Raw genomic sequence first — 19,342 nt, forward strand, 5'->3', positions numbered from 1 at the left:
ACGTTCGTGTTAAATCTCCTTGATGAAAAGCGGCTGGAGTGATATATATCTAGGGGACATCTTTCTTGGGGAGATAACGTACTCGTTAACATAAAATGACATCTATCTCGGGGAGATAACGTACTGGTAAACATAACATGACATCTATCTCGGGAGGATCACGTACTTATAAACATAACATGACATCTATCTTGGGAGGATCACGTACTAGTTAACATAACATGACATTCATCTCGTGGAGATAACATACTGGTAAACCTAACATGACATCTATCACGCGGAGATAACGTACAGGTTAACGTAACGTAGCATTTATATTCGAGAGATAACTTAACATCTTTCTTGTAAATGAATGTAAATAACAATGTAATCTTTAATTGATATACATTTCCTTACATAATGATCAGCTTCTGTTTAGCATTGTCCACCACAATATTGATATAAGGCTGGTATAAATGGTATGCAGGCTTTGTAATGCATACGCCGTGAAGAACTTTCCAACTGATCAGCGATTATTTAAATCGCCTAATAACAGCGTCAGCAAAAACAGACGTGTAGTCAATGACATCTTCTAACCGCATGTGATTGTTATACGTGTGTACATAAAGACAATAGACAGGTAAAGCTGTGTTCATTGTCACAATGAAGACGCGATACCGAGCGAACCTTGCTGACTTCTGGATTTACAGCCAATCAAAATACAATCTGCTTGCACTTTTACACATTAACTTCTTGGCTAGGTTATATGCCAGTATTAATGCTTTCTTTATAGCTGGATGACATAAAGGCAACGTAAAGGGGATTTGGATTACGTTTCGAGTCTGTGACAAAGTAACATAAAGTAAAGTTATCTTACAGAAGATAAGTTCACTAGCCAAACATCCGAAATAAAGATGTCGGCTACAAGTGCATATTTGGAAAATCTAATAGAGGAATGCGGAGGATTTTCCAGATTTCAATGGATCATGTTTTCCTTTATGATGTACAGTAAACTCTCTGTGACTGGGACGATGATGATGATGACATTTGCCGGCGCGATTCCAGATTGGCAGTGTGGATTTACAAACTATTCGAATCTTAGTACGGACCCATCAATAGAAACAAAGAATATATATTATATAGATGAAACGTGCCATCCTCCAACAGATTCATCTATTGAGAATTGTCAGGAATTTAGATTTTCGGAAAGTATGCATACTGTTGTTGATGAGGTACGTTATTCAATTTATTCATCCAAATTTAGTTCAATAGAATAACATTAAGTTGATTTTGAACACGTAGGGCGAATCAAGGAATGGACGGGATGGGAAACATCATGAATTTCACCTTTTTCACAAGGTACTTACTGTTGCTTAAATTATTCATTTTATGTAAATGATATTGTTATAAGTCCGTATACACATACAAAATGTACATTTTCAGAATAAACTGCTTTCATAAGGTTATAAACTCATATCATCAGTGTCATTTTGATAAATCCGTTTGCACAAAGAAATATTTGATAACGCAAATTAACATAAGACAGGGGTAAGGATGCTGTAGTGACATCGTATTTAACCGCATGTGGGTTAATGTTGCGTCCCGTTTTGTTGCTCATTAGTGTATTCATTTAAAATATACATTGTTGTACATTGTTGCAACTTGTACATTCCAATGACGTCACAGTGTTTACAGATCCCGCGTTGTGTCTGCACTGCCTGACACGAAGGCTTCATTCTGTGTTTTTTAGTGTTTTTGTTAGTTTTCTGATAATTCAATTGATCAGGTAGGATTAAACAACCCCAATCAATATGAGTTGTGAATGTAATTTTAAGTTTAAACGGCATGTTGCGAAAAATACTTCAACTTTCACTTTGTCAGTGCATTCGTGATCGCAGCTTCGATCGGCTGTCATGGCAACGACGAGGACGGTGGTTTTATCATAGTGACGAATTTACAAACTTGCATGTGTACAGCCGAAAACTTCTAACTATACCTTATGTCTTTGGAAATCATCTGTAAATAATTAATTGAATTAATTCCGATCCATTGCATTCGTTTATTAACGTTTGTTCGTTTCTATATGCCGATTTCGATACTTAAAACACTGAAGAGTTCCAATATTGGAGAATGAACATTAACACTTGCTCTATGAATCGTCCTAGAGCACCCGACTACCCTAAATCAATACTTATGAAACAGGTAAGAGCGTGAAGGTAATTGTATGAGAACAACGAAAAGTGCTGTACATTCTTACGAAAATGACAAATATCGTCAAAATTACTTAAAAAGTAGTAAATTAATCGGCACTTCTTCAATTAACACCAGTTTATAACGCCGTTATGTAACCATACTTGAATAAATAGAAGAATGTACAGCACTTTTTCTCGGTTTCTTAGCACGATGAATAAGTGTATCATATTTGTTTGTACGACAAAATACGTTAGTCGGGTGTTCTGGCCATATTTACCGACCACGTGTTTATGTAGTCCTTCGTGCCGGTCACGTGACCACGCGAGAACACGAGGAACGACGAAAACATCCCGATAAAGACGTTGGACACCTAACATTAAAATCCGATCAAGAAAACAAACAGAACTAACCGGGAAATCATTAAATATTGAATTTATATTCAAACATGACGTTTTTTGTTCTTTTTAATTATAAATGCAACATTAACCCACATGCGACCTAAACACATATATTTCAACATGAAATATTGTGGAAGATTCATATAAAGATCTTTTGGATGATAACATAAAATGTTATTAAATATAGGAATTGTAAATACTCCCATGAACATTTAGTCTGTATAAATAAACAAGGGGAAAAGTATCATCAAACTGAAATGTAGGCACCAGTATAGTCTTGTATCACCTTTCACACTTAATAGACGAATAAAAAAAAGAATGTGAAAATGTAATGTCCCAATTGATAATAGTCTTGAAGATATTCAGAAAAATGAATTGGCACGAATGATGGCGATTGTAAGTTTCTTGGTCTTTCTCTGCCACTTTGATAGATTTGATAGATGTACATCGATTAAGTATTGCTGCTATCGTTCTTTGCAGTGGACGCTGATATGTGACAAGGACTGGATAGCCTCTACAATCACAACTATTCAGATGGCCGGCTTACTGATCAGTTGTGTATTATCTGGGCATTTGGCAGACCATATTGGCAGGAAACCGACATTTTTTCTGTCGTTGGTCGTACTGACGGTACTTAATGTTGTGGCGGGGTTTTCGACGTCATGGCAAATGTTTGCAGTTCTTCGTTTCCTTCTCGGCTGTGGTATTGGCGCCAACCTGACTGTATTCTATAACTACTTGATCGAATTTATACCTACAAAACGACGGTCAGTCGCCATAGCATTTCCCGCATGGTCACTCTGGGCATGTGTGTTTGGGTTTATGTCGATGTGGCTACATGACTGGAAGTACCTCCATTTCTCAATATCTATACTGGTACTGCCCTGTCTGTTATGTGGTGGTAAGTCATGATCTTATTCCATATTTCATCATATTTCGATCTATCTTTATTCGTTATTACACGACTGTATAATTATATACTTAAATAATTGTTCCCAACAAAGCTAATGTCGTATGTACATGAATACTACATAACTTTCAGCAGGATCTACATTTAAGTTATAGTCACAATTAGCCACATTTACACCCGGATAATCAGCCATTGGTAATGGCAGAACAACGTCGATTTGACGTTCAACATGTATGGTACATGCATAATAGATAATGTTAGACTTTTTTTTAAATGACACCTTTTTGAGAAATATTACCCGATGAGATTATTAAGGAGTGTGACGTTGTTCCTGTACATTTAATTATTCTTATCTTATCTTGAATCGACTCCTATTTTTTTTTTTTTATAAATACTTGCCATGACGGTTGTGAACAGGTTCCTGCCAGAGAGTTTCCGTTATCTTGTCACCCACAAACGACTAGATGAGGCAAAGGAAGTCATTAACAAAATTGCACGAATCAACGGCAAACCGGAACCGAATATGAGTAGGATGAGTTACCTTGTTGAGGAAGACCTGAAAGTCGACTCAGAACGGAAGTACAGTATACGAGATGTAGCTATGTCCCCACATTTACTGAAGTGTACGTGCTTACTGGGCATTGCATGGTACGACAATTAATTTATTTGTTTTTAAAACAGATATATTGATATTATATATATTAGTTAAGAACAATGTAAGATATGCAGTTTTGGTAATGTATGTTTTTCATTACTTTAAAATTTCGTTTGGTGAATAATTCAGGGGAACTAATCTCAAAGTTCTTTTTATGTGATCTTGAAAAATTGCATCCTCGATGGAAACATCAACAAAGCATGAAGTCAGAAAAATTGTATCCATTGAATTAATCATATTTGTATGTATTGAAGGTAAGTAGTATATGTAGTCCTAACGGTAAAATTCCCTAATGCTGTATGAATGGGCAGATATGTACTGAATTTCGGTTCCTTTCCAAAAGAGAGTCCAAAATGAATCACCGGACTAAAATCAAAGTGATTCTGAAAAGATGTACGTTTTCAGAATTTGAGATGTACATTATACTAGTGTATGGCAGGCCACATATATACGATTTATTGCGATTAGGATGTCTTGTGGGTATGGATATTACGCAATTTCATTTGGAGTTCAGAGTCTATCTGGAAGTTTGTACCTCAATATGTTTCTGCTGAACGTAGTTGGAATTCCAGGACGTGTGTCATCATACTACCTCACTAATCGGTAAGTGAATTTGGTTGACATTGATTTTATATTATTATATCCTACTAACAGCATTACGTACATCATAAGCATGGTAACAATAGTGTATGTTTTAAAGTTCATGTTTAAGGTTTTATATCGCGACTATCATTTGATAAGTTTCAGGGTTTAGCGAGCTGAAAATAGCATCGGTTTCGTTATTCGTTATTTTGAATTCGAATAACAAATCCGCTACAAGCAGCAGATTCGGGATTCGAATAAAGAATCAACTGTCAGTAGCGGATTGGGGAAACGAATAGCGAATCCGTTGCAGCGGATTGGGGATTCAGTTCTTTACGCTTAACTGATATTTTTATTGACATTTTGAAGTTTGAATTCATATAACGAATCCGCTGCAGTAGCGGATTGGGGATTCAGTTTCTTGTGTTCAATTATTATTTTCAAATAATAAATCCGCTGTCAACACGGATTAGAAATTCAGTTCTGTATATGATGCACGAACGTGGTAATGCCCCTTTAAATGCAATGGTCCGAGGAGACTACCCCGATTCGGGCACCATGACTTCACTGGCGAATCATGTTTTCATTCAAAGCCCACACTTAGTTTGGTTTGATTATATTGTTTAACGTATTGTGAACAGCTAAGGTCATTTCAGGACGGCCTCCCGTGCGTGCGATATACATGTGTGTGGTGAGTGCATATCTGTGTTTTGGGAGGCTGCGGTTTGTTTGTGTTATGTCTACCTCACTGAAGCATACTGCCGAAGACACCCAGCAGGACACCCCACCCGGTCACATTATACTGACAACGGGCGAACAAGTCGTCCCACTCCTTATATACTGAGCGGTAAGTAGGAGTAGCAACTACCATTTTTAAAGACTCTGGTATGTCTCGGCCACGGAACAGAACACAAAGCCTTCTTCACAGGGGCGAACGCTCAACTAAAGGCCAAAAGTGAGGCATTGTCAAGGGAGACATTAGGAAGAAGAAATTTGTTAAGAAAGAAGAGAAAGGAAAAGATCCCAAACTTAGTCGCCTCTTACGATCATGCAGGTACAATTTGTACGCCCTACCTACAGGGCAAAACCCATACCATTGCAATGGAATAGTGTTATTTTTATTCCCCGCACGTTTTAAGTGAGCAGGGGGTATTACTTGTGGATCGTCCGTCTATCTGTCCGTCAGTCTGTTGTCAAACTCCCTTTCCTTCCTTGTTCAAAATGACACACAATTCTTAAATATCATTTAAAATAACATTTGAACTTCTAAGCAAGTTCAACAAGTTCCTTTTAGCTGAAAAGTGGTAAGAATAAAAATGAACCAGGACCAGGAAATAGTATGCCGCTTGCGTAAGCAGTCGTAATACTGATATCAAAAGATACTACAATGATATCAAATAATAATATCAATAACGTGGCTGCTGTCAGATAAGTATTATTACCTATGCAAGTCCTTTGAAACTGGACGTACCAACCGGACCGAACCGGTCCAACTTGAGGCGGTCCGTTTTCTGAAGCGTGTCACCTAGATCCAAGATAATGGGAGTGTGATTCTTGTTTTATCGAAATGTAAATTAAGTTACAAGGCAAACATAATCTGACATAACTTTTGTGTAATGAAGTGGCAAAAAATGTATGGTGGCTGATTACGACCATCTCTGTTAGCGCTTTGGCGTGTTGACGCGGTTTGAAATACGCGACATTGTGAGTAAATCTCGTGTTGTCGCGGTTTGAGAACGCGCCAACACGAGCGCCAACGAGCCAATGGTACAAATCAATGAATGTTCCAACTATTCAGATATTAATTGTATAACATTTGTGTTGAATGAAAATTAGTTTTTGTCTTGCCTTCGACGAAAGTCGAAGAAAGCAAGACTGATATGTTGCTTATTTCGACGGCCGCAGAGGCGGTGGCGACAGTTGGGTTAAAGTTCTCTTGTGACACTGCTACATGCATTGCTATCAAAATCAATTGAAATTTGGCGATAGCGAGATTATTGATACTATCCCACAGAAAACCTAATTATAGATTCATACTTTTGATTTGTTTATCAATTTTGTCATATTTTTATATTTCTAGTTTTATTATATATACAATATCATTGTCAATACGTTAAAATGCCATTACTTAATCCACTGTAGATTTGGTAGAAAATGGGTGACGTTGTTTTTGCTGTTGTCGGCAGGCGTAACAGGATTTGTTGTGGCAGCTTTACAAATATCTGGTAAAGGAATTAAAGGAACTGATACATGCTTTAAGCTTGTTTCCTATCCTAAATTGAAAAAATGTATGTATACTTTAATGAATATTGAATAACAGATTGTTAAACTAAAACTCTGGTCATGTTACGGCCTATGTATATTTAGTCAAGACCCGTAGTTTAGTCTGTTGTATTTAAAGTCAAATTCATCTTAATAAAAGGAAATGCAGCATATGTGAAATCCAAACATATACGATGTGGGAACCGTACATCGTTCTAAAATGTCCAATATGTTTATATTGAGTCTGTGATCTAAACATATGTTTGAGCAATGTATATAATTACAGACGCAAGCTTCAGGACAGTATTGTGTATTGTATGCAATCAATATATTTTTTCTGAATGTCTGTTTTTTATTCGATAAATTCTACCGTTACTGTTAACAAGCCAGTCGTTTTCATTACCAGTAAGAAATGACAATTAAATAGTTCAACATTAATACTATGCTACTAGATTTTTTTTTTAAATAATTCATGAAATAATAAAGTAATTTTGTGACTTCAGATTTGGAAATGAAGGACACCCTGATTAACTGGTTCGCCCTTGCATCAAAGATGGGTGTGGGCGTTGGCTGGGGAACACTGATCATCTTATCTACGGAGACATACCCTACTGTAGTCAGGTATGCTAATACGTACGAACACTAAACATCTCACTAGCTCTTTACACTTACCATAACGGCACTAACGGCAAACATTAACAATAATTGTAGTTTTTGCTCAATCATAGCAAATCAAGTCCGTTTAATTATTTACTTACTTAAATGAAGAAAAAACAAAAACAAAAAACCCCTATCAGTAAAGCCAATATATTCCAGGAATATTGGGTATGGAATGCTGAACTCGTTTGCTAGGATTGGAGCGATGGTGGCGCCACAAATAGTATACTTGGTAAGTATCCTCCTCAACGCCAACAACAACATATAGTATACGAAAGCTTTAGTTTAAAAATGGAGCACATTTAAATTTTGTTATTATTTGGTCAAATCGGATAACTTATTGCAAATAATAAGATCGATCTCAAACAACTCATTAAACAAAAAGTGTTTGGCTCACAAATATGAATATCAGATAAATGATAATTTCAATACGAAATACCATTACCATTTATGTCACAATGTTACGTGTGATATATCTAATATTCTATCTTTATTTACAGAACAGCTACATACCAGGCGCCATGTACTTTATTTTTAGCGGTGTAATGGTCATATCATCAATCGGTATGTATTTCATCGAGGAAACAAACAAAAAACCTATCGAAGATGGTATAGCAACAGACGAAAAGGGTAGAAAGGAAATGCGGAATGTCCAAGGACTTGCGAACGAAGCGTTTGATACCAGACTGTAACATAATCTCATCAACGTGTTTACAGGAACATGTATTTGAAGCGTCTGAGTCTCTTAGATGTCAATAATGCCAAACGACAGCCATGACGACTTCTAGGAAAGTTGAGACTATAGTGATTCTAAGTGTGTTGTAATGATTATAAAGTAAAACAAGTGTATCATGGGTGAGAAACATGATTACTTTTATTAAGCAGAAACTTTTGGGTACAAATCTGAACTATATATAACAGTGTAAGGGGTGAATATACATTGTAAATATGTATTTGATATATGTTGTTAGTAGAACAGTATAAAACTGCATGTAACCGCATTAATGTAGGGAATACATGAATATTCCGCTACTGTGATGACACATGTAGGTGACATACCCCGTGGTAGCCTGGGTCATGGTATCTAACAGTACGATATACATATTTGTAGGCAGAGTAACAGACACCAGGTCACATATATCCTGACCCCAGATTTTCAAACTGCGGCTGGTAAATGCATAAACAGCTTAACAAAATAACAATATCAGCAAACTAGATATGAGTGCCTATATAAATCAAAACGCTATCCACAGAGATCCAACGTGTTAACTTACAGTTAATAAATACATTTTTTACAACGTACTGTAAATATTCAGGCATACTTTCTCTTAAATAGATTTTGTAAGTTCTGTAAAGTTAATAAGATTTTAGTGTGAATTGGTAGTGATTACAATGTGCTGTGTAACGACATCCGTATTAATTAATTAACCGGACGATTTTTTATGATGAATGACGGATATAAAGTTACATAACGATGCATCATCAATGCATTTGTGGTGATTTAAAACAGCTTTCTATGTGTATATTTTGTTCAAGACGATCAATTGCTACAGCAAACTGCGTGCATATATGTATTGCTATCATTGCACATTAGATATGGAAAAAATGATATTGTGATTTGCTCTTTGTGAATCTATGTCTACTACAGTTTATATCACGGTATGTAGTAGGACACCACTTACTACGCTGAAAAAGTAGACATTATTTACATTAATGTCGTACATTGTGTTAATACAATGTCCACAATCCTCATGTCTTGTTTTTTAATGTTGATGATTTAACGAGTGGTTGTAAGTGAAGATGTTTCGGAGGCATGCAGTAATTGCTTTGCACTTTATAAAAGGGTCAACTACAAATCTGCGGTCGGCAATATAAACGGAATACTTTCACCTAAACCACTCTAATCATGTTGTGTTGTATACGGCATTTTTTTTTTGCCCGCTTTTAAACCAACAAATGTCAGTATGACAAATTACACAATTTCCAGACTTCGAACATATATATCCTGACCCAAGATTTTCAAACTACGGCTAGTGCATTAATATTTTAACATAATAACAATATCGACAATCTAGAGTATTTAAATCAAAGCGCTATCCATATAGATTCATCATTTTCACCTACAGTTAATGCATCAATCTTACTGTAAATATTTGGGCATTCTTTCTATCAGATAGTTTTTGTAAGTATTGTAAATCTGGTCACGTTGTAGGGAAAAGGCAGATAAATAAAACCTGTCAAGCCAAAAGCAGTAGCAATCTTGGATGTTTTACCTCCTGGAAATAAGAAAGAGCTGGTGCGATTTCTTAATATGCCTGGATATTTTCGAAAATTCTGTCAGAATTTCTTTTTATGTTATAGCAGCCCCACTTACTACTACTTTGTTAAAGAAAAAAATATTAAATTCATCTAGAGATGCGAATGTTTGCATTTGAAAAACTGAAAGACATACCATCAAGCTCACCTGTTTTAAATGCTCCATTGTTTGGTAGGCAGCTTCAACTTTTTATTGATGCCAGTGATGTTGGTGTTGGTGCTGTTTTGATGCAGGAAGATGGTGAACAAATTGACCACCCCAATTGTTATTTCTCGGAAAAAGTATGTAACCAATACCACACTGACGAGTAATCAGTTGTTAAATATTCTTTATTCTCCGATTAGAGACCTAAAACAATATAATAAAATACGATTACACTCTTACTAACATTCCTCTCACACACATTATCTTACAATTGATCATAAATAGATAAAATATGTTAGAGGAAAATAAGAGTGACTTACCAGGGATCCTGCGAGTGTTAACGATTACATGTCTGTTCACCTGGGCAGGTATCGCAAGAGTGATACCTGTACAGGTAAATGTTGGACAGGTGGCGGGAAAAGAAGAATGGGATGGTTTAGCCAATCGCACGCTCACATGCTCACGATACATGTATTGCTACATCTACCGGTCACCCCATGACCTGAATATATAATATATACCCAGGTTACATATTCCCGCTCCGGAAATAAATGTCTCTGGCATTTATGACAATTATACATATATATATATTCAGACGATATGCTATAAAAGAATCAAAGAATGCCATTATTGCGCTAGCAGCAATGTTACAAATGCTGAAGAGGCGAAAACATCAACCACGTGGAATTATATATCAGTGTTATTTAAATGATAAAAGCACCTCAACTCACATCTTACTGAGAGCAGAAAGGTCACTACAAATAAGTTAAATACAGAATTCAATTTTGCAAATGAACTCGCACTTATATGTAAATATAGATTACTCTCATGATAAACCCTTTAAGGGCATGAGACAATCACATGTCATATACACTGTCACCATATAGACAGGATACCCTCACACTTTACAAAGTGTAATAGGTGGAATGTGGAATTTTATTTCCAGACACACTCTAAAAATTATATAAATTTTATCACATAACCATTCATAAACTACAACCTTTACAAGTTGCATGTGAATATACCCTTAAGTGATACATACACATAGATATATATCAAAACCAGCCATATGGGATGAGATTTTGTAAGTTGTGGTGGTGGGGGAGGTCCCTACCTAGACCAGTTACCCATCCAGCGAATAAAGACATTAAAAACAATATTATAGTTAATTAAAAGTTACAAGAGATACATCTCAATCATCGCCAGTGGTTGGGGAGGTCCCTACCAACTGAGACACATGAGATAAATTATAAAATATACCATTATCTTCTAAAATATGTAAAATGTTGATAGAGATAAAATAATAATCTATAAACTGAATGAATTTGTTGTATAGCCAGGACTTCAAACGGATATCTCCTTGTATGTAGCATGTCTGGTCTGTTGGGTATATGCTCACTCGCCGTACCTTTCGGGAGGACGACAGTTCCGTCCGGAGCGTCGTGGTTCTCGGTCTGTAGACATATTACCCACAGGAGCGGTTATTTCCGGTTCCAGGACCATTTCCGGTTCCGGCACCACATCTGGTTGCCACGGGTCTATGGTATCCCCGATGAAATATTCATCTCTAGTGCCAGTTACACTAGGCGGGGAACTAAATTCAACCAAACCAGATGGTACATGATCCGTAATGGAATTCCGGTTTACTTTTCTCCTTGGATGCCTCCTCAGACGTGGAGGGACAGGTGACGTTTCAGAGCTACTGCCAGAGACTGTGGATTCTGAATCCTCCGACTCCATCTGTGCAGGTTTTGACTGAGTCGATTTCACCTTGCGGTGACCATCCTCAATGGGAACCTCTATGGGTATAGAATTGAAAGGTAGCAACATGTTTCGGTGTAGGGTTCGCGACTTCCCTTTTCCCGAATCCTGTTTTACCTCATATACCGGAATATCACTGTTTGGAATATTCACCACCAAACAAGGTTCCTGTTCCCATTTATCAGCACGTTTCTGCTTACCTCTAAGGCCGACATTTCTCACTAGGACTCTGTCTCCTATTTCGAACTGAACGGTCATACCGCTCTTTATTTCGAGATGAGACCTTTGCTGCTTCATCACGTGCAACTTTGTAGGCATATTGCATCCTACCCTTAAGTTTGCTTACGTATGAATTTTGGTCAGCTGTCTCATGTTCGTGAGGATCAGTTCCAAGGAATGCATCAACAGACAGACGTGGATGCCAACCAAACATCAAATAATGAGGTGAAAACCCTGTGGCATCATTCTTGGTGGCATTGTAAACTTGGACAAGTGGTGCAACGAAGGACTTCCAGTCAGCTTTCTGGTTTTCCTGAAGGGTAGCAAGCATCCCTTGCAGAGTGCGGTTAAAGCGTTCTATTGAGCCATTCCCCATACGATGGTAAGGGGTGGTTCTGGTTTTACGAGCATGAGCTTATCTGCATAACTCTTTTATCACTTTGCTTTCAAAGTTTCGACCTTGATCACTATGAAGCCGCTCGGGAAAACTGTAGAATACTATGAAGTTTTCATACAGAGCTTTTGCGGTGACCCTCGCCGTTTGGTTGCGACAAGGTATCGCTTGAGCATAACGAGTGGAATGGTCAGTGATCACCAGAACATTTTCTATGCCACCCTTTGATGGCTCAAGACCCATGAAGTCAATGCAAACCAACTCCAAGGGTCGAGTGGATGGATTGGTACCAGCCCAGCAGACATTTTTACTGGTGCCTTTCGCCTGATACAGCGACCACATGTCTCTACTTTTTCGTTCACTTCCCTTTCTAGATGAGGCCAGTAAAACCGTTGTCTTGCCAACCAAAGGGTTTTCTCCTTTCCCTGATGACCAACGTCATCATGTACACCTTTTAAGGCAAGGGAATGGTACGCCTTTGGAAGCACTAGTTGGTTCACGTCATGACCGTCTAGAAAAGTGGTTCTGTATAAAACACCGTTAAGCAAACGAAACTTCTTCCAAGTTCCCAAGCATTTATGAACATACGGGGTTTCCTTCTGGAGAGGTTTCCCCCTGGGATGAAAACCGCTTTGAAGCAGGTCACACACTCTCGCTATATCCTTGTCCTCTCTCTGCTTTATCTGCCAATCTATTAACCCCAGGTTGCCCCCCACCTGTACACTTTCACTGGCCACATGAGGTGCACTGGCAGTGGCAACTCTGTCAACTAGCGGTTCATCAATAGTTACTGACTGGCAAATCGCCTATATGACGTCAGAGCTTGCATGGGACAAACGAGAGAGACCATCCGCGTCAGCATTGTTCTTCCCAGCTCGGTACTTTATTGTAAAATTGTAATTAGCCAAAGCGGCAACCCACCTATGACCAGTGGCATCCAGTTTAGCTTTTCCTAGCACATATGTCAGAGGGTTGTTATCAGTAACAACTTCAAACGTATTACCATAGAGGTAATCATGAAGTTTGTCTGTTACTGCCCATTTGAGTGCCAAAAACTCAAGCTTATGAGCTGGATAATTGCGTTCACTTGACCTAAGCCCCCTACTAGCATATAAAATTACTCTTTCTTTACCATCTTGAATCTGGTAAAGCACTGCCCCAAGTCCTGTACCACAGGCATCGCTATGGAGAATAAATTGTGTAGAGTAGTCAGCATAAGCTGTGGTGGTTGTGTAAGTTTCGTTTTAATCAAATCAAATGCCTCCTGTTGGGAGTCTGCCCAGACCCACTCAGCCTTTTTCCGAGGCTTTTTGGACTGTTTAGGCTTCTCAGATACTGACTTTATCTTCGAAGAAGACTTCTTAGTTAAGTCATGACCTTGAAGGAGTTGATTAAGAGGTTGTACTATCTTTGCGTAGTCCTTAATAAAACTCCGATAGTAACCACAGAAACCCAGAAATTGACGAACCTCCTTTGCATTGGAAGGCTTTGGCCAATCTTTGACTACCGACAATTTCTCTGGGTCGGTTTCTATACCATGTTCAGACACTACATGACCGAGGTATGTCACTGACGGTTTGAAAAATTCGCACTTGGAAGGTTTAAGCTTCAAGCCATGTTTGACAAGTCTATCGAAAACTGATTCTAGTCTCCTGAGATGTACATCAAATGTTCTGGAAAATATCAGTAAGTCATCGAGAAAAATGAGGCATTCTCTCAGGTGCATATCCCCCATACATTTCTCCATGAGCCTCTGGAAAGTAGCAGGGGCACATGTTAACCCAAAACCCATACGAACTGTCTCGTAAAAGCCAAGGTTACCAACAGAAAATGCTGTTTTCTCCTTGTCAGCTTCGGCTTCTTCCACCTGCCAATACCCAGCCCTTAGATCTAACTTCGAAAAATAACGGGAACCACTCAAAGTAGCGACCGTATCATCGAATCTAGGGAGCATATAGGCATCTTTACGGGTTTTTGAATTTAGCATGCGGTAATCAATGCAGAACCTGAGAGAGCCATCCTTTTTTCTAACTAAAACTACATTAGAAGAATAAGGACTATTTGATTCTCGAATAACCCCAGCATCGAGCATTTCTTTGATATGTTGGCGGACTTCCTCATACATACCCTGTGGTATTTTACGATAAGGCTGCTTGAATGGCATATCATCTATGAGGTCGATCTTGTGCTGGACCAAGTCGGTATGTCCCAAATCAAAGGCACTCTTGGAAAAGGCGCATTCCGACTTCCCCAGAACTTGTCGAACACGCAACAGTTGTTCATCTGTCAATATACTAGTGTCTATGTTAACACCAAGTTCTTCAGGTAGAGACAACTTGTCTCCCTTACCCTCAACTGGTAACTGAGAAGCAAGGTTATCAACCACCTTTACTTGGGCAACTTGACATATAATTGACTTAGGTGCTATAACTATAGGCTTACCCGTAGTGTTACAGAGTTTCACTGGAATTTTCTTACTAGATACACCATTTTCCACTTTGATAACTCGTGGGCATACCATATATCTAAGTGATGAACTACTGCGATTCTCAGTGACTAGATTCTTTATTTCAGGAGTAAGTCCTCTGGCTATACCGTTGACAATGGCAGCTGCATACGGTTCTATTCTTACAGCCTTGCTACCTACAGCATGAACGTCATAAGTACAGCTAATGCTGTCGTAGGCTACATTCCACTCTGATGGAATAACAATATCATTTGGTGACAAATCCCTGGCGAGTCTGATAATGTTTGTACCCACTATTAGAGGACAGGACCGGTTTTGATCCGTGTCCGGTACTACCAACATAAGTACATCTAAATTGACAGATCCCAAATAGGGTATCTGTACTGTACACTCAATATACCCCAAATAGTTTAACAATGAACCATTCGCAACAGTAACCTATAGGTCCAAAGTAGTTATGGGGTAAATCTCAGGTCTTGTATCTAGTGACTCATAAAAAGAACTTGATATGGTGGATATATTTGAACCACTATCTATTAGGGCATTCACTCTCTTACCTTGAATTAAGACAGTACTAATGTTTGACTCCCCTACAAGTCTTTACAATATATCAGGTTACCTGTGTCATTTCTCACCTCTGACTGGCCATCCACAGAGGCCTCTAGGCTTTTGGGTTTTTCGACCCAGGATTTTTATCTAGGTTCCTGTTAAAACCTTTGCCTCTACCTCTTCTTCGGCCTCCGCCATATCCCTGATTTTGACTTTGATGGTGACTTTGACCATGACCTTGACTATGACCTTGACCATTACTAGACTTGTGATATTTGTTTCCAGATACAGTCAAGTTTACTCAATATCTGTTCAAACTTGGAATCCACCTTAGCCTCTAATTTTTTCATCTTTTCCTCCAAAGTCTTTGTATCATTAGAAGACTTATCACTGACTGCCTGAGTACTATCACATGTGATAGCATTGTGGTGAGTTTTTTTTCCTTTAGCAGCCTCAGATCTGCTGGAACTTGAAGAAATATTTAACTCCTTTTCATCAATTCTAATCTCGCGCAATAGTAAGTTATAATCTGTGACATTGTCATACTTGTGTCTTGTCTGGCTTTTGAGTTTATCACTATAGAGTGATGTCCAAAATTTATGCCGGAGAAGATCATTTTTGGACGAAAGTTGTAAAAAACCATTTTCGATTGCAGTTTGCAATAAAGTTTCCAATCGACATCCAAAGTTGGTAGCAAACTCGTCAGGTCTTTGGGAACAATTAAAAAATTCTTGCATGATCATCCCATGTGTTGAAATGTCACCAAACAACATGTCCAGCTTCTCCAAGATATCAGTTGGAGTTGCAGTGGAGCCTAAAGGAATCAACATTCTCCTAGCTGTACCCCTTAACGACCTTCGGATAGCTTGTACTACAGCACTATCCGGAATATCTGGGTCGTTAATATAACAAGAGGTTTCGAACCTCCACTCTATGTAAGTAGCCTCACCTTTTTCAGGAGGGTCATCCCCAGAGAATATTGAAATGATCCTTGGGCGATTGGCACTGTTCGCAGTGCGACTTAATGTTCGCTCCAACTCGGACAAATCAAATTCTCCAGGATTCTGACTGCCTAGCTTAGGAGTCTTAGGGGTGCTTACCATTTTAGGTAAAACAAAAGGTTGCTTAGGAACCACATCCCAATTACCTAAAGACTGGAGTGCCCTTATTAGTTCTTTTTCAGTAAAGTTCTCTAATTTGACCTCCTTCCCCTCTTCCGACCCCGGCTGTATACCGCCTGCTGTCATTTCAACTCCATCAGTATCTTTTCCTGACATAACTAATTGCTAAGATACTTTATGTATAGTGAAAAGAAAAAACAATCTCATTCACTCCTATACAAAAATACCGGAAATGTACAGATGTACTATAGTGACATATCTAAGAACAGTTATGAAAAATTTTCACAATCAATCTTTTCATCCATACACGTGCAAGTAACACATCAGGATGAGTGCCATCCTTATACAAACTAAAATTGACAGTTGGCTCACGCCCTGACCTTTTATATGACAAAAGGTCTTTCCTAAAATCAAGTGATAAGGACCCAGTCAAAGAATTCACATGGGAAATTTAAGTATTTATAATACCTACTCTTTCTAACAAAATGTTGTCTTGGTCCCTAAAACTCTCAGGGCTTTTGTGGCCTTTAAAAGTATTCCAGGTCACAACTGAGTAAGGTGGAATCTCCAACCACACCAACTCTACTTTACTAGAATATTTTGAAACCAAACTGATAATCTGGTCTACATGATGTTTGACATAGTGTTCACACTCATCATTGGTAGAATGTCGGAGTGATATGTAAGGACCTTGTTTCTGGGTAAGGTCACATGTACCCAGCCAAATATATAATACAACAGGCTTTTCCCAACTATTTATCTCCCACAGCAACTTACTCAAGTCACTATAACAAGTGTCTAGCCTTCTGCCAGCCTTACAGTTGAATTTAACATTATAGCCTAAATCTTGGATAAGATCCAAGTTCCTTTTCAAAGAAAATCCTTTACTGCTTGTAAATATTACAGGAAATTTATGTAGTGAAGCAGGAACTTCTGAAAAGGGTTTGTCTACAAATTTTTGTAACTTAGACACACTCATAGCCTAGATATAGAAATACAGATCTAGAGAACAAGGTAAATATCAGGCCATAGGATCACCAGTTTATGTTGTTAAAAAAACTTGCACACTCACTGTCATTCAACATACTCACTAAACTGTGCATTTTCATGATGATGATGATGATGATGAGTGCAGTGCTAGGATCAAAGAAAAATGGCTGGTGACAGTGAAGGGTATTCTACGTGAATGGTCCCTGGTAATTACCTGCAGATGAAAACAAGAAATTAGAACATAATTAACACTAGAGCGGTAGGCATAACACAATCTACGTATACAGTAGGCTATACAATCTCTTTCACTTATCAAACTTTACCAAATACATTATATTTTGAAATAAACAAAGCAATTTTCACACATAAGTTTCATGATATTACAGATAAATGAAAATATCCACAATGTCTATATATTATACTGCAGTATGTAGATGAAAAAGTCTCAATCTAGTAGCAACACGGTCTGTCCACTTCTGTTCCGATACGTCAACGACGTCTGAACTGTCACTCAGGAAAAAACACGTTTATATACGTTACATATAATGTTCGGCATCAAGAACATCCTTCTAATGAGAAGTTCTCAATCACATCAGTTCCTTTACCGCATACGTACTCTGGACTGGACTGGACATCTCACGTCTCACGTTCAATACACAAGGTAAATACACGAAAGTAAATACACATATAATACAGCACAAGTGATGACGTAGTGCACAATAAAATGTTGCTTCGGCTTGCTTCCTCTTGGCGAAGCAGCCCGATCTATCTGCCTTCCATATTTATCAGCGTAAATGCCGGTTGCATTGCCTCCGGTAAACCCCTGGTCTCAACAACCTACATGGGCGCCATTTGTAACCAATACCACACTGACGAGTATTCAGTTGTTAAATATTCTTTATTGTCCGATTAGAGACCTAAAACAATATAATAAAATACGATTACACTCTTACTAACATCCCTCTCACACACATTATCTTACAATTGATCATAAATAGATAAAATATGTTAGAGGAAAATAAGAGTGACTTACCAGGGATCCTGCGAGTGTTAACGATTACATGTCTGTTCACCTTGGCAGGTATCGCAAGAGTGATACCTGTACAGGTAAATGTTGGACAGGTGGCGGGAAAAGAAGAATGGGGTGGTTTAGCCAATCGCACGCGCACATGCTCACGATACATGTATTACTACATCTACCGGTGACCCCATGACCTGAATATATAATATATATCAAGGTTACACAAACACCAGAGAAACTATTCCACCACTGAGAAGGAATGGGTTTTTTTTTTTCATTTATTCTAGTTCTGGGTCATTTGTATGTCTATATATGTACTACGATTATGCATGTGACAGTTTATACAGACCACAACCCTCAACTTCATTTGGTAAATGAAAAACAAAACTCAGAGAATTTTCAGGTGGAGTTTGGCATTGCAAGAGTACAATCTTGACCTAAAGCACATCAAAGGTAAAGACAATAGTTTAACTGATGCTTTATCCAGAATTGAGATGAGATTTGATAGTTAAAGAAAGTTTCCTTTTCAAGAGAACATTCTTTTCTTTAACGAGGGATGTGTTTCATATACCAGTGGATAAAGAGGGACAATCCTTGCAGAAATATCAAACTCTTGTTACCTTGAATGTAAATTTTTGTAGATTTTTCTGGAATCTTCTTGAGAGATGTGTCATGATATCTTGCTTACAAGTGTTAACTTACAAGTGGTTGCCTACAAGATGT

The 19,342-nt window shown here is 38.1% G+C and overlaps 2 protein-coding genes across 2 annotated transcripts; one reads left to right on the forward strand and one right to left on the reverse strand.

Moving 5' to 3' along the window:
* The first annotated feature begins 5,704 nt into the window (after positions 1-5,704).
* LOC117341682 (solute carrier family 22 member 6-A-like) lies at positions 5,705-9,388 on the forward strand. Its single transcript, XM_033903545.1, has 4 exons — positions 5,705-6,942; positions 7,483-7,600; positions 7,796-7,868; positions 8,137-9,388. Exons 2-4 carry the CDS (start codon positions 7,491-7,493, stop codon positions 8,326-8,328), a joined length of 375 nt encoding a protein of 124 aa, XP_033759436.1. The 5' UTR covers positions 5,705-6,942; positions 7,483-7,490; the 3' UTR covers positions 8,329-9,388.
* Positions 9,389-15,747: 6,359 nt separating this feature from the next.
* LOC117342616 lies at positions 15,748-16,764 on the reverse strand. The gene has a single exon (XM_033904814.1). It carries the CDS (start codon positions 16,762-16,764, stop codon positions 15,748-15,750), a length of 1,017 nt encoding a protein of 338 aa, XP_033760705.1.
* Positions 16,765-19,342: the final 2,578 nt, after the last annotated feature.

Source organism: Pecten maximus, chromosome 14 (genome assembly GCF_902652985.1).
Source record: "Pecten maximus chromosome 14, xPecMax1.1, whole genome shotgun sequence".
Lineage (NCBI taxonomy): Eukaryota > Metazoa > Mollusca > Bivalvia > Pectinida > Pectinidae > Pecten > Pecten maximus.